At 44.5% G+C, this 16,262-nt stretch overlaps 1 protein-coding gene across 2 annotated transcripts; it reads right to left on the bottom strand.

Moving 5' to 3' along the window:
• Positions 1–5,431: 5,431 nt before the first annotated feature.
• On the bottom strand, positions 5,432–14,360 carry rogdi (rogdi atypical leucine zipper). 2 transcript variants are annotated; one of them, XM_084927141.1, is made up of 11 exons: positions 14,052–14,360; positions 12,557–12,628; positions 12,156–12,238; positions 11,919–11,976; positions 11,755–11,835; positions 10,295–10,390; positions 10,119–10,217; positions 9,182–9,295; positions 9,047–9,096; positions 8,548–8,674; positions 5,432–7,203 (listed from the first exon to the last, which is right to left on the bottom strand). In XM_084927141.1, exons 1-11 carry the CDS (start codon positions 14,124–14,126, stop codon positions 7,162–7,164), a joined length of 897 nt encoding a protein of 298 aa, XP_084783267.1. In that variant the 5' UTR covers positions 14,127–14,360; the 3' UTR covers positions 5,432–7,161. The 2 variants fall into 2 exon arrangements, with proteins under 2 accessions (XP_084783267.1, XP_084783268.1); XM_084927142.1 differs by having other exon boundaries at positions 11,919–11,973; positions 14,052–14,354.
• Positions 14,361–16,262: the final 1,902 nt, after the last annotated feature.

The following is a 16,262-nucleotide window of genomic DNA, read 5'->3' as shown; positions in this document are numbered from 1 at the left end:
TCCACTGGAAGCATTTTGTTTTGTTCTTCCGTTCATTTCAAATAAAGCAGAGTACAGAGCAAAAGTCTTCTTTTCTTTATGTTTTGACAGGAAACATGGAAATAGGTGCAGTGATTTATTGACATCTCTGACACAGAGACATACAGTATGAAAGCTGAGTTTTTACAGTTCTAACAAGCTTGAAAGTCAGTAGCTGATATCACCAGAGTTCAGTGCAGCCTGAACTCTCCTAATCAAGCTTTCTTGTAATTTCTTCCATAGTTTCCACTGCATGCTTTTAGATGGCATCTTTCTTTCACAATTCCATCAGTTTCGACAAGATTCCCAACAGCACTGCCTGACACGCAGCCCAAACCATCCCTCTACCATTTTTAAAGATGGTTGAAGATACTCACTGTCATAATCACCTCCATACATGATGATGATCATTTGGAGTTATCAAGCAGCGCATCAGTGTTTTAAATTCGTCCGTTCAATCGAGTCTCAGAAATTTGGGCGTCATAGCGACAGTTCAATGTCTCCAAACTGGTTCAGAAGTGTTTTTATCACATGAGGAACATTTCTAAAGTCAGACTGCTGGTGTCAAAGGCTGAGCCGGAGATGATTCTTCATGCTGTTATTTCTTCTCGTTTGGATTACTCCAGTCGTCTTTTTACTGGTTTCTGCAAATCAGCGTTGGAGCCTTCAGACAGAACACTGCAGCACCAATAGGAGGCCACATATTACTCCAGTTTTGGCTTCTCTTCATTGGTTGCCAGTAAATTTTCATTTTAAAATTTCAGTTTGAACTTGTTGAGCTCTACATGGTGAAGCTCTGGTCAGTTTATCCCTGAAACCTCATGCTTCATCCCGAGCACTCAGGTCTTCATGTCCGAGGCTACTGTTGGGCCCCCGTGGGGATTGGTCTCTCAGGCACCATTTCTATACAAACAAGCTTTAATTAATGTTTTCATTGTTTCATGTCAATATTTTATTAATAATTTTGGTTTTATTGTGAAACACTTTGTGATTTTAATCTATGAACAGTGCTCAATAAATAAATTTCCAGTCTACGTCTTGTGCATAGCTCTGCATTGTGTCTCTGTTTTCCTTACGCTCAAACGGCTTCCTGACAGCCAGTCTGTGAGCAGTTATATACTCTGATTCTTATATAGCGCTTTTCTACTCTCCATACAACAATCACACCCATTCTCACAAGCACTTTCTCTATACATAGTGCTTTCTAACTACATTCACACTCCAATGGATGCATCGAAGAGCAACTTGGGGTCAGTATCTTGCCCAAGGATACTTGACATGCAGATTGGAGGAGCCAGGGATCGAACCACCAACCTTCCAATCAGTGGGTGAGCTGCTCTACCTCCTGAGCTAAAGCCACTCATCGTTCTCTACATTTGTCTATTTTCTATCATCACTTACTATCCTGGGTTTGTTTTAGCGTTATCCATCCATCCATTTTTTTCCGCTTATCTGGTGCCGGGTCGCGGGGGCAGCAGCCCAAGCAGAGGAGCCCAGACCTCCCTCTCCCAGCTTGTCCGGGGGGGGGGGGGGGGGGGGGGGGGGGCGCACCAAGGCGTTCCCAGGCCAACCGAGATATATAATCTCTCCAGCGTGTCCTGGGTCTGCCCCGGGGCCGATGCCCGAACCACCTCAACTGGCTCCTTTCGATGTGGAGGAGCAGCGGCTCTACTCTGAGCCCCTCCCGAATGGCCGAACTTCTCACCCTATCTCTAAGGGAGAGGCCAGCCACCCACGTGGACCGAACCCCGGCTACCAAGACTGGCAATTGGGACATGGGATGTTTTAGTGTTATGTTGCAGTTAAATAAAAAACAGCAGATTAAAGCAGTACACAGTCATATCTTGTTGTATCTAGTGTTTTATTATGTTTCAGGTTTAAATGTTTGCTTCTTGTTTAAGGAACACATGAGGGTTAAGCTTACTATTATTACTTTGCTCTGAGCGCGTCCTTCGTCCTACTACACGTAGGTCAGGTGTAGGAAACATCCAGCATTTCCTGACCTTTAAAGTGCTGATGATGTCATGTCTGACATCACCAAGCCTTTTGTTTGTTTTCTGGATTTGTCAAGAATATTTCTTATACAGAACCATTTAACTGTGTAAATTAGGCAATGACATAAGCACAAAATGAAGCCATAATAAGCACGAGTAGAAGCTAAAAAACTATGAGCAACCTATAAACTGTAACACAAGTTGGAAGCACTTAATTGTAAATAAATAAATGATAATGAGATCAATTAGATCAATTGTTTGTTAGACCCTCATTATAGTAATAACAGTTAGAGAAAACAGAAATAGAAACAATAGAATGTTACAGCCAAGAGGAAGACGTACCAACTCAAGAAATAAGCATTTGTAGTTAGAAAGACAACCAGGGCATTGAAAGGCCACACTTCTGTCATAACATAGTTTAAATGGGAACCACTTTAGTACAGTATACATTAACCTTTCACAGTAACTTTAAGCTAGCATCACAAAGACAGTGGAAAACATAACGTCTACATGTCAAAGCTGGTATATCAACACCACATTAACTCACTCATTTATTAAAATCACTGCTGTCGTGTGAATGGATAACAAACCTGAGCGATTAGCAGGGGTAGAGGGCCTCTCCTGGCTCCTATCTGTGGGGCTGATTACAACCAATAATGTCCAATGAATGGACTGATAACATCTAAAGCAAGTGTGAGGACTGCAGACAGGCCATCCTGTCCATTCCCATATTTTGGAGGTAAGCTCTGATAAATCCTGCTCTATGGGAACGAGCACTATAGAGTTCGGTCTCAGAATATGGAAATATGGGAGTGCCAGTGTTTGCAGTATCTCATCTCAATATCTCTCAGTATTGAGACTACAGTGATGACTAGGGATGGGTATCGTTTAGGTTTTATCCGATACCGGTGCCAAACCGGTACTTTTGAAACGGTGCCGGTGCTTAAACGGTGCTCGAACCGGTGCTTAAAGAATGGAGAACACCAACTTTGTCCAAAAACCTCTCATGTTCAGCTGTTTTTTTTGTAAAAAGATAACAATGTTAGCCTTTTCTGCAGCTATGGGGCATATATGGCATCACTCTTGGCTGGAAGCAGTGCTTAATCAATGGAAAAAACACAAACTTTATCCAAAAACCTCTCATGTTTAACTGTTTTCCACTTTTTCTTTGGTCATTTTAGCCTTTTTGGCCAGGGTGAAGGGAGCATCTGCCATCAAACAAGAAGACAGCCGCATGTAGCTACGACGGTGTTTGCTAGTTCACCTTACATGCATTAATGTAATAACGTGGTTAGCCTACTCAACGTAAATTACACACGGACAACATTAAGCTACTCACGCAGAGAAGAACGGCTGCTGCTGCATCATCATCCTCATCATTTCTGCTACACTGGCAGGGCTAGGGGCCAGGACTCTCCTCTTCGGGTTTTTGGGGGATGTTGCTAACTCCGGGTCCGATAACTGGCAACCCACCCGCAGTAGATGTGCTCGGTGTGAGGTCTCGCAGCAAGCTATCAAATACGGCGCATTTCTCGGCTTTTAAAAAAAACGCTATGCGTCGCCAGGTGTTTCATCGGATTTGAGGTGTTACCTCCTTTGACAGTATCACAGTATCAGCTTAAAGCACTTGTTGCAGGCTGCTGAGTTTGCATATTTTGCTGTGAAGTACAGCCAGACTTTTGACCGCTCCTCCTTGGGCATTTTTAATCTGTAGCTCTGCTCTAAAAGAACGTACGTACCTGGACCCGCCTACTATCCTCGGAAACGTAAAATGATTGGCTAGAATCTAAAGTGTATCACAGCTCAGGAAAATAAAGCACCGACATAAAGCACCGAAATGTGCGCTGCTTTTCGGTCTGGTTACTACCGTTTATGTCAGAATACCGGTACCCATCCCTAGTGATGAGAAGTCTTGTTTCTTCTAGTGAGAAAGATGGTGCCCCAAACTATATCAAGGTCTTCCTCATGGTCGTGTTCCAGTGCTGACACTGACAGTGCTGATGGTCAAGGGCAGTCCTGGCAGCACTATGACCTCAGAGACTCTGAACTGTCTGAGCCATTGGTCAAATCATTCTGCAAACCTTGATTGTTTGTCAGTGTTGACGAGGAGGGGAAACTGTTTTGTTTACCTTGATTTACACAAGTTGCTCAGTTTGTTTTGTTTTTTCCTGGTCAGTGTGACAAAGTGGAGGAGCAGTTGCAATGCTCTCCATTTGTCCCACATGTGTTTACCTTTTTTTTTTTTTTTTTTTGCACCTTGTACACATTATTCTGTTTCTATGTATTTGCTATGATTTGCTATTTGTCAAGTAACATTGCTTCACTCACTATCCCGGGTTTGTTTGTGGAAGCGTTCTGTTGCCGGCAAATCAAACATTCTGCAAATTAAGACAAATACTAAGTTACATGTTTCTTTATATTTTATTATGTTACACATTAAGTAATTCGTTCATACTTTGTCTTTTCAGTCTTCATGAGGGTCAGGTGTGGGGAAACGCCCGTCTGGCATAAGCTCATTTTAAAGTGCTGATGATGTCACACATGACATCAGCAGGTCAAACCAAGTGGAGGGGTTTCTTTTTCCATAGAGATGCTTCCTTTTGTTTGTGTTAAGGTTTAAAGGGATTTGTTGAATGTTTTTCCTTTCGTTAATACTGCCATTTAGTTGTGTAAATGTGCATGTTAGAAGTGTGTAGAGGTTTTGTGTTTTTAGATCATCTGTGTAGAGTTTTAGATCCCTCAGTTGAGTGAGTGGTACTGGCTGGGCAATTGGAGGGAAATTGATGGCCCTATTTAAAGCCAGTCTCTACCAGATGCAGCAGAGAGCAGAGGTGAGCTGAGTTACCAGATCCATGGTCTGTTGAGTTTTGTTAATAGAGTTGATTTGGGGGGAAGTTTTGTTAAGTTACACATTAAATTAAGCTCACTGTAAATAAATTGCTCACCTTTGGAAACCTGAGATGTCTGCGTAGTCTGCTTTCCTTCCACCTTCCTTGACGTTCGAGTGTGACTACTTCAGTCAGCAACCATTGTTGCTTCCCTCAGCATTTACTCTTGGGAATGACAAGGCATCACAACTGGACTTTGACTACGCAACTCTAATATCATTTCGTCTGTTTTGAGCCTTTCAGAAGTAAAGGTCCTGGTGTTTCATCTCACTGTGCTGCTGTATAACCAAGTACGTGAACGTGAGCTTCATGGAACAAACTGATGGATGTGTTTCAGAATTCTGATTGCAAATCAGGTGCAGCTGGTGTTACCACAAACAAAGACCGGGTCGGGTAGGTTTGGATCTCTTTCCGCCCTAATGTATGACATCATTACAAAAATGAATTTTGCGTGAGTCTTTGTCTAATATTAAAATGTATGTGACAAATACACAATGTGGCACTGCATTTCCAATAACACAAATGTGAAGCTCAGTGATGACTTTTTTATTACATGCATCTTCAGATCACCAAAGAGAGTTCAACAGGACGAAAGTTTAATTGCACACATTCCACATTTTACATGACAGGCATCTTTAAATACATTAATACTTAGTGGAATGAAGTCATTTGTTCAGGTCTACAATAGTATTTGGTTGAAAGAAAATCAACACGAGACGAAACGAATACAAACAGCAACAGATGATGTCACATGTAGCTTATTTAAATAAATCCATGTAGTAACAAACAGGGAATGTGAGATCGAGGGGATGAAGGGCCCTGCTCCAGCCATGTTTGTGTTCATCAGTTTGCACAACAAATGTTTCTGCTTATCCTGCTCGTCGGGTTCTTTTCTTACAGCTTCTGCTGTTCTGAAACAACCGTGCTGCCATCTGTACTGAGCTCAGGACGGTGTGCAGAAGCAGACAAACACAGCAGCTCAGGACTGTGCACGACTATCTGAACAAAAGCAGACTGGAGGAGCCATGACACGTGTAAATATACGCCGTGCATGGTTCTCTGTAAAGCAGACCACAGGGGGAGACTGTGGCATGTTCTTGATATCACTCCAACAGATATTTTACCCATTACAACAATGTTTGATTCTTCCTGTGTCCCACACACCCACATACTGAATGGGGGAAATAATTCGGAGGAAGAAGCTGTACTAGAGCTAGAGCAACACTTCCTCTATTGATTGTGCACCTTATAAGACTGGAAACAGGATAAATTAGAGCTCAGATCTGTGAAGAAGCATTTCAGTATCTACATACACAGATCAGCCAATCAGCTAGTGACAGGTAAAATGAGCTGAGCAGCGGACATCTGTGTCCAAACTGCCACTCATTACACCCCAAACGACCTGGTCCTGGTACAGTGATGACAGCCTCCAGCAGAGCCCTGTCCTCGACGTACTGTGGAGCAGGTTTGTTGGTATGAACTGTGGAGTGGTTTGTTTCCTGTGGGAAGATTAAAAAGGTGCTACGGCAGGAGAAACAGAACAGGAGCTTCTTCAAAGACCTTCCTCCTTTGTTTACGTTCTTAGTTCCATCAAAAATACAGAAAACTGTTGTTACCTTCATCACAGATTCCTCCTCCTCATGTTCCCACTCCAACATGATGCGCTTGGCAGCCACTAAAACTGCCTTTTCCATGTGCATCATAACAGTAACGCACAGGCAATGTCACGCAGCATTACTGCTGCATGTGAGGTTACTGTTATGCAGCAGAGTGAATATATGATGCTGTTAGTGGCAGCAGACTGTTTTACTCTGAGCATTTTACAGCACAGTCACAGGCTTGTGGTGTCCACCTGTGTACCAGTACTACAGTACCACAGTACCAGTACTACAGTACCACAGTAGTAGGGCAGGACTTTACTATGAGGAAGCTTTCAAAGCGATCACCATGTAAGAACAAGTACAAGAAAAGTACTTTTAGTACAAAATTAGTGTTCTACAAAACAACTCAAATACAATCAGGAATGTGAGTGTGGGTAATAAATAATTCTATTAAAGTGAACCAAATGACATGAATCCACACGTCAGTACTGAGACGCACTGACGGGACTGTCAGCTATCTGGGCTAACATCACTGGGGGCGGAGCTTTAGCGCTCTGACATCACACTGCATTTCAAATACCTAAAATAATGAACACTTCCTTTACAACAGAGTGCTAAGTGTGAGTCCGAGCGGAGCCTGGAGGATGACGGGCTGCAGGATTAAAAAGGTCTGTAGTTCCAGAAACTGGAGAAAACCGATATCTGCAGGGAAGGAAGCAGCTGGGATTTAGTCAAAGATGAAACAGTTTTCACTTCCTTTCACTTTCTACTCACTGTAACAGATTAAATGTTGAAAAACAAAGAACTGTCTAGACCAAAAGGAAAGATCACTTTATGAAACAAACTGCCAAACGGTCCAAATACTTCAAGCCACTGTAGAAACACGTTTAGGCAAACTGTGCTGTGTTTACGGCCTTCAGGAGGGAGATCATTTAACCCAGAGCAGTCATCCCAGAGGTCTTTGATCCTAATCTGTTCCCACAGTAAAGACACAAAGTAAATGAAACAAACCCAAAGTCTTTGTTATCCAACGTTGCCAAACCTAACTGCAATCATACAGCTGTCACATGACCCTGGCTAACGTCTCGGTTCACCCCAGGTTAGTTACAGTGGTGTGGAGACGTGTTCGTGCCTTCATCATTTTAGATTCTGTATAACTGACTTTTTGTATGTTTGATCCGAAACATTTAAGCGTGACAAAAAGACCCCCCACCCCCCATGAAAGCTCCAGAACCATCAGCATCAGGGGTTGGGGTAACCCTCGTTACACTGAATGGTGGTGTTATTAAAAGTTCATATTTTCTAATTAGTTTCTTTTTATTTCACTTTTAGCTTTTAATTCAGTTTTCAGAGTAAATATTCATATTTCATTTTCATGTTTGAACATTTTTAGTCACATTTGTCTCATGTTGGCACAGAAAAATCAGTACAGGTGTTACAGAACGAGCTGTCACGGAGCAGAAACGGGAGCTGGAAGCATGTAAATATAATAATAACCACTGCAGCCAAACAGAGAGCCTGACGAGCCCAGCTGTAAGTAAGCTGTTAAGACTCGACTGTACGCTGTGTTCCTGTTTTCCTCCGAAACAATAAGCTCCGTTGGAGCAGCCTTTCAACGCCTCTCTCTGTCTCTCGCTAGCAAAGTCGACCCAGACAAAGTAAAGCTAGTTTTCAGCTACGAGGCCGACACGAACCCGACGTATTAGCCAGAGGTCCCTTTACTACGGCTCGGAGCCGCGGACCTGTTTTATATACGCGCGGAATAGTTTCTATACGAGATCACTGCAAAAAGTGCAGCCTTACCTAATGTCCACCTACTGTTACTCATTCATATGAAGATTTAAACGTCTAGCTGGTGTTGGTGTGGAGAGGAACCTTCAGTAATAAATCACAGAGTACATTCATGTAGTGCTGTCGTGGAATACATTTTAAAAGTAACCTTCCCAACACTGCCGAACAGACAGCATGTACTCCCAGAATGAATGCTGCAAAATCTCCTCCACGTCTCTCATGATTAATAATGTGTGAGTGTTTGGAGGGACTGACCTTGTCCTTCAGCTGCTGACAGAGCTGCAGGGATATGGTGAAGAACACCAGCGTGTCACTCAGCCAAGGCACCACACACTCCACTTTGTGAACATGGCTCACCTCAAACCGGTTGTTGTTGAGCTCACTGTGTTAGCAAAATGTAAAGAGAACTTAAATACTGTCCACCATGTACACTTTAGCACTACTGTGTGTTACCAGTAACTAGATAGTAAATCACAATTTCCATCCACCATCCAAGCCAGCATCATGGGGGCAGGAGCCCAGCTGTTGAGTAAGAGGCCATTTGGCCACAGTCATATTTAAGTATTACTCATAGAGCCAGGTTTCAGTAATATTACACAACAGAATAAGGCTGCATCATCTGGTAATGAAAATATGTCGTTTTCTAATAATAAGCATGTATATGAATAGTTCCAATGACACTGATGGCTCTTTGTGTAAACGTTTCACCTTCCTACAACATGTTTAAGCTTCATCAGAGGACTGAAGGACTTACAACATTGCTCCAGGGCTGTGCAACACTGAGCTTCCAGCAGGCTTGAAATTCTGCAGATATGAGAAGGATCACAAACACTGGTCACATGACAGAGGGTGGCTCCACAGACGGGTGCACGGTGTCGCAGTGTCTAACCTTGGTGGTGTTAGCAGGCAGCACGTGGAGCTGGTACACAGTCAGACACAGTTTGCTTAAGTTGATGTAAAAGTTGACCATGACGTCCCCGGGTATGGGAGGAGAGAACATTTTCTGGTGATCAAACAAGAGGCTGGTGTGAGACAGTCAGGCTGAAACATCACAGGAAGGTTTAACCTTCATCAGTATTACTCTGCTGGGTTTCTCTGCAGTAACTTGACTGAGCTAGCACACTCAGAGTTCATCAAGTCCTGCTTTAAAATTCATCATCAAGAGCCAGGAACAACCTGCAGATTGCTTTGGTGTATTTCTGCCCTGGTGGAGTTTATTTCCACCCACACCACCTCGATGAGTGCTTCTCCAACCTTTCTGCTCTAACATCAGAGCAGCATGGGCTCCGAGCAGGTTCATTGGGTAACAATCTAACGAGTAATATTTGATGTGGCTACTGCCAAATGGCTTTAATAACATATCCTGCATTACACAAGTCTAAAGTGTGGACAGCAAAGGTATAAATAGCTCCTACAGGTTACCTGAAGTTAATCTCTGATCCTGTGAGTGTCGGCTGAGGTTAGTCAACGCCAACCCAGACTGCAGGCGCTGGTTTCACAGAACAGTTGTGGATTCAGAGCCCAGCACTGAGACTGGGCTTTTAACAGGACCTCCTAACTATTACTGACTGCGACTGTTCCACTTCAGCACTGCTTTTGATGCCATAGATCACCCTCGTCTGTCAGCGGGAGCCTCCCACCAGAGTCAGAGGGCCTGCACTGGAACAGTTTACACTGCACTGACCTACAGGAGGACAGCTTCCTGAGAAACCCTGCTCTCACCAGGAACCTGATTTGACTAAACTTGCTGTCATGTTTTCTTTAAAACCTGCATCTTTACAAAGACAGTTATTCTTCAGCAAGATCACTGAGTGCAGCGTGTATACCATCAAACCGCTGGCAGCCAGCTCAGGCAGCGTCATGGAGGCTGGGGTAGTGAGGCGGTTTCGAGCTCGTGTAAGCTGCAGCATCACTCCATCCATGAGCTGCAGCATGAACACAAATGTGATGTTAGTATCAGCAGCACCAGGAGAGTGGCAGCTGTGTGCTAACAGGGACACACCTTGTTGACCTCAGCCCCAGACTTGAAGTGGTAGCTCTCGTCACGGCTGCTCAGCAGCTGCAGAGCCTGGTTCACGTGGTTCCTGGCATCTTGGATCTGATGGGCCACAGAAACGAGGACCAGTGAAGGGTGGGGGTCATATGTTAACACAAGTTCATGAATAAAACTGTCCAGTATCACCTCTCGGGTTCATTGCATTCACTTTAAAAGCTAGGTGGTCTGGACCAGACTAGCTGATGACTTACAGATCTTCACCTGCAAGTCATCAGGTGCAGCTACTCATACGGATAATAAGTAAAGCTTTACACTGTGAACATGTTTAACAGTTTGGTTTTTCCATGAGCTACTACAGAGAGGAGCAATCTTCTGTTTGACAACATCATCATGCAAATGAAAACAGGACTTGAATAACTGGTAAACTGTGTACAGAGAACTTCAATAAATAAACACGGCCTCACAATGACAAAGCTATTTTTCCTAACTACAAACAAATGTGCTGCTGCTTGTGGTCCTTCCATCACTGCAGAGCTCAGATATTAAGACAAACTCAGTGTTTACAGCCGCTCACGGACGCTTTGGCTGTGGGACAAACATCTTCCACTGTAGAGAAGAGAACTGGATCCACCGTTTGTTGTCCACTCCTGGATGTTACCAAACATCAGACATGTGAAAGAATCTGCTGCTTTATTTTCAGCTCGTGGCATCACATGTCCCTAACATGAGAACAACAAATATCTGTGACCAGTGTCACATTTCCGAAGTAGACAGAGGCGTGAACAAGTGCTGCTGCGTCTGCCTCCACCCACACCTGGCAGTGATGGCTCACAGCATTAACAGTGCTCGGCTGCTTTGGGCTCAGTAATATTTTTCATAATACTCTGAATGTCAAACTGTGTTTGGTATAATTAATGCAAAGTGTTGATTCAATTCAAAGTCATGTTAGAAGCTCGCTGGTTGTGATGTGGTCAGGCCTACCTGGTTAGAGGCCCCGCCCCTCTGACCACAGTCCTGCTCACATGTTTGTCATTAAACTCTGAACACTGACACATGCTGACAGTCTTATAGTTACATGGATGCATCAGGTAATACTTCTGTGATGTCACACTACACGTGTGCTAGCAGAGGGCCCACACAAATGTTACAGTGACCGTGTTAACACCGTGAGACTGGTTTCATTGGTAGTTAATATTTGACTTAACATCGCTCTGCCTCAGCCTGGCTGCACTCCTGACAAGGACCCTGACAAACAGTAAGAGATTGCTGCTTTGCTCTGTGTGAACCACGTCGTGCACGGCCTCTGCAGCCTGCACGTTAGCTGCTTCATGGTGAGCGTTATACCGGGGAGCTGAGGAGTTGCCTTCTTTCTCATTGTTTTCTAAGGTTTCATCCTCAAACTTCTGTAGCTGTAAAGTCAGAGAAGCAGCTACGTGTTGTATTAAGTGCAGCTCTGTTTTCTATACCTGTTGCAGTTTCCACTGTTTGTCTTCTCTAAACTGGAAGTGCAACACTTGGCTGCTCTTTGCAACCTTCAGGTTGATATCCTGTTGAGACAGAGTCAAACATTAAAGATGCTCAGCCTAAAGCAGTGTCGTTGAAAGCCTTTGTGAGAAAGTCATAAACTCACAGCCTGAGTCAGCACTTCCCCCTGCAGAGTCAGCACGCCCTTCACCTGATCCATGCTGCTGAAAAAAAGTCACATTTTTACCTTTGGAATCATCACAGGACAACAAATACAGAAGGAAGTGGATGTGAAAGGTGACCCTATCACGTATAATGGCGACAGCGGTACATGTAACGTGCAGCCCGCTCATGTCACAAATGATTACCACGGTAACAGTACGGCAGTGTGAGCTGCATTTACGTTGAGCTGCCAAGGATGAAGTTCTCCTGCTTCAGCTGATTTTCAAAGCCTGGTGTCGGCATGGAGAAACGTCTGGATGCCTCCTGGTGACAAGAACACAGCAGAGACTTCTTCAGTCAGAACATGTGCTGAAACGACCTGAGAGCTTCTTCCTGCTCTGCTCTCCTGTTAGAGATGTTCACTGACAGGACTGTGTGTATTTATGGTGCTGAGGACACTTGTGTTTGACCAGCCTTTCAGTTAAAACAACAGCGCTCTGTCATAGTGACCTGCCAGATGTTGTCACTCGAACAGCCTGGCAAAGACTTACTGTGACCAGCAAAGAGCTCCATGGGTAAAGCTCGTGTATCATTTCAGCCACGTAATTATGCATTTCTAACACATGAAAGCTCATCGTTTACCTTGAGAACATCTTGGAGCTGCTTTAAGACAGCGTGCACTTCTTCTTTAAGCAGCCAGTTGAACTCCTCCTCCTGCCAAACACAGTAAACCAGTTTACTGTTAGTGAGAGACGAAGATAACAGACCAGCAGCTCGCCCTGCACGCGTACAGAATTACTATTATTGATCAATAATACATATCGATAACTATACGAGACTTCAAATTACTCATATGTCAGTAATTTACATGATTACCCAATAATTTGCAACATTGTGTCCAATATCCATAAACTTGTATTTTGACTTCATATGATTAGACTGATTGACTCTATGGAAGATTTCTGCTGCAACACAGGCAGTCGTCAGGTCAGGTCTATTATTTGACCTTTTGGTAGTCTCGCCTCTTTCAAATAATTCAACTAATGTGAGACTGAAATTGAGCACGTCAAGGGTTTGAATGGAATATTTACGCCCGTTTTAAAAAGCTAACTGGCTAGCAGTGTCATTAATGTCGGTGTAACATCCACATGAACACAGGGAACCCTAGAACAAACTATGGGGTGTGCCACACTGGGGGGAGCACCGGTCTACAAGGGGACAACCCGTTCTGCCAACGAGCCGTTGTTTCTTTAACGTCCCCACACAGACCATTGTTTCATGGTCCAGATTCAGCCACTTAAAACGGTCTGATCCTGGACACTAATGATACCAACAGGCTGTGACGTGGAACTAAGCAGCAGTGGTAATGTGCCGCGTGTCCACAGTGGGGGCTCAGTGCAGAGGCTCTACACTTAGACCTTACACCATACTGGTTTGTATGAAAGCATAAAAACCACACTGCTAATGTTCTTTCACAAAAATGCAAAGTGTTGACATTATGAGCTGTGATGTTACTGCCCCGTGTGTCCAGCTCAGACTTTGTTCCTGTGTGCGTCTCATTACTGAAGGACAGGCCAGGTCTGAGCCTCAAAACCAGCTGTGGACCATCAGCCAGCTGTGGACCATCAGCCAGCTGTGACACTGGGAGCTCCAGCGAGATTACTTGTGATTGGTTGTTACTGGCAAGCCGACGGTTTTACCAGTACATGGCTGAATCTGTTCACAGCCATATTAGATCATTCCCTCCTGCTGTCGTAGAGACACACTCTGTGACATTTACACGCGTGTTGATGCCATGTTTAACAGTATGACCCCCGCCCTGCAGTGAGGGAGACCAGGGAAAACGCTTAGGTCCAGTTTGTCATCGGTAGTCAGCGGCAAACAGAAGGCTCGGGCTCACCTGTCGGTAACGGTGTCACGGTGACGGTCAGTGAGCCGTTGCCATGGGCCCACTGACCGTCAACCACAATGTCACAGTAACGTGACAGCGCGCGGGCAGGCTCGGGGCTAACGGCTACCGTGGGCAGCTCTGTGCAATAACAGACGAGTCAGTGCGAAGCACCACCAGCCTTTCAGTCACACCGCGCTGTGTTTGCTAGTCTAATGGTGCGATATACGTGACGGCTGAGCAGCTTACCAGCACAACGCGCTCCACCTGACTGGCCGTCGACGTCTTCGGTAGCTCCGACAGAGACCTCTGCGGATTCAGCATTTTGTCCAGGCACCAAAAACAAACACCGGCCTCTCTCGCTCGGGGTGAAGCCGTCTCACGGTGGCCTTTGGAAGCTCTGTTGCCTTCACTGACGTCGGATACAAGTCAAGTTAAGTTGAGCACCCAAAGAAACGGCGACAAGTTGAAATAAAAAACCAAACAAAAGCGACCACGGCACGATGTTCGTCACGGCAGTAGTTTATTATCCGGCCTGTAATCATGTGAGTCAGACGTTATATTCTCCACGTTCACTACTGCAGTTCATAGAGTCTGTATTCCACCGAACTACCTGTGTGCTGTCGTTACACACAGATGATGCTTCTTCTCTTTAGTTTCCGCCTGCTGCATTTAGTTTGATTAGTTACGCCACGAGAAAATGAAGCTACATTTGTATTGTTTTATGACAACCACCTGAATGCAGCATCAAATTAGTCACGTGCTTACTGCGGAGCCCTCCCATCCAACGGCTCTGGCGTAGTGGCGCCACCCACCAATCCATATCTGGCTTAAGAACGTCCGCTTGGCGTTTTCCACGCCGTTACGCAACCCACGCCTGACAGTTGGTCAAACTGGACGTGACGTAGCGTCAATGCGGCGACATTCCTAGTCCTGAGAGTTGAGTCGGGAGGAGGTCACAATGAATTGTGTGGGTCATGTGACCCGCGCGATTGGAATGAGTGGACAGTTCCTGTGGAGTGCACTGAGATTTTCTGTAAGAGCGAGGGGACGTTTGCTTTGCATTCACTCTTCTTGGAGGATTAGCATCACCTGCCTCCTTCACATGTCTTGCATACACATTCATACACCTCGCTGTGATCTTGATGGCACATTTGTTTCAAGGTTATTTTCAGAGAGAGCAGACTAAGCGACTGATGGTCGCGGATTTAATAAACTAGCTTGAGGACAAACAAGTTTCCATAGAAAATACAGTCGTGAATCGCTCCAACGAGGATCCAAAGATGCCAGACTGTGCCATTTAAGTGAGCAATAGTTAGTCAGGCTTTGTGAAGGTCATTCACAGTGTTTAAGTCAAAGGCGAGTAAAGCATTTATTCTCGAATTAGAGACCGAGAAACAGGAAAAAAATAAAACACCTTTTCAAGACAAATGAATGAATGAATCCGAGTGAGAACAACGATCGTTTAGCAGAAAGTGCTTTTCTAACAGTCAAGCTCTACTAACGGTTAGATGTTAGTCTTCAACTAGCTTCAACATCCTCGTATAAACTGCAAACCTGTTTGTCTACAGAAACCTGTAAACAGACAGGCACTTTTAGCACTACTACTCATGCTGAGCACTTAACGTTGAGCCATTGTCTTACTCACAGGGTCCAGTTTCCTGCACAGAACAGACATTACTGCCACGGTGCATGTGTTGAAGACCCAATTAGGTATTTATTAGGTGTCGTCCTCCAGCTTAAGTAGGAAGCTGCTGATCACACAGTTATTCACAGGTGAGTTAATCATCTGCAAGAGCTGGGAGCAGGAGACGGACCACCTCTAAAATACAAGGTGTGTTTAATCCATAATCACACACAGAGACATAAAGACCATCATGGTAAAACAAAGAGTGAGTAAGGTGTGTTACAACTGTAATGAATTTCAAAGTCTGCATAAGTGTCACCATAACAACGGTCTACACTCGTGTACAAACGAGAGGTGCATCTTCTCGAGTTCAGTGAACTTATGACTGGGGGGTTGAGACCTGGATTCTTTTGGTAAACTGGAGAAATGACAGATATCCATGTACCGACTTTGGAAACAGCAAGGAAACAACATTTTGGATGTTTCACCACTGTTTGTATTTTTCTTATTACTTGAAGCCTCTAACAGTGGAGACTGGTGGGGGCACAGAGACAACTTACAGGTGTTAAAGGAGAAGTGGAGGGAAGGGACGCTCCCATGTTTTACTCCCCTGCAGGCAGATTTCCCCACACTGCAGTAAAAGCTCAGATACAGCCGCTGTGCTGCACACAGGGAAAGTGTGGGACAGATGGAGAGGTAATCAGGAGCATCCATCCTCTTCTCTGCATATTCCTCTTTCTCTTCCTACTTCCTCCCTCCCTGCTTTCTTTCTCCTGTGTAGTTAAAGGGTGGCTTTCATGTTTTGTTTCTGGGAGAACAGGAAGAAGAAAAAT

Source organism: Perissodus microlepis, chromosome 4 (genome assembly GCF_051167445.1).
Source record: "Perissodus microlepis isolate ML-2025 ecotype Zambia chromosome 4, ASM5116744v1, whole genome shotgun sequence".
Classification (NCBI taxonomy): domain Eukaryota; kingdom Metazoa; phylum Chordata; class Actinopteri; order Cichliformes; family Cichlidae; genus Perissodus; species Perissodus microlepis.
The sequence above is the reverse complement of the archived record's forward strand: the minus strand, read 5'-3'. Positions and strand labels throughout refer to the sequence as shown.

Bases quoted from the DNA above. Each gene is read 5' to 3' on its own strand.
- rogdi (XM_084927141.1), bottom strand. From the start codon at position 14,126: ATGCTGAATCCGCAGAGGTCTCTGTCGGAGCTACCGAAGACGTCGACG. The intron at 9,097-9,181 runs GTTAGACACTGC...TCATATCTGCAG, and splicing joins TGCCTGCTAACACCACCAAG to AATTTCAAGCCTGCTGGAAG. The intron at 7,204-8,547 runs GTCAGTCCCTCC...CCTTCCCTGCAG, and splicing joins GTCAGCAGCTGAAGGACAAG to ATATCGGTTTTCTCCAGTTT.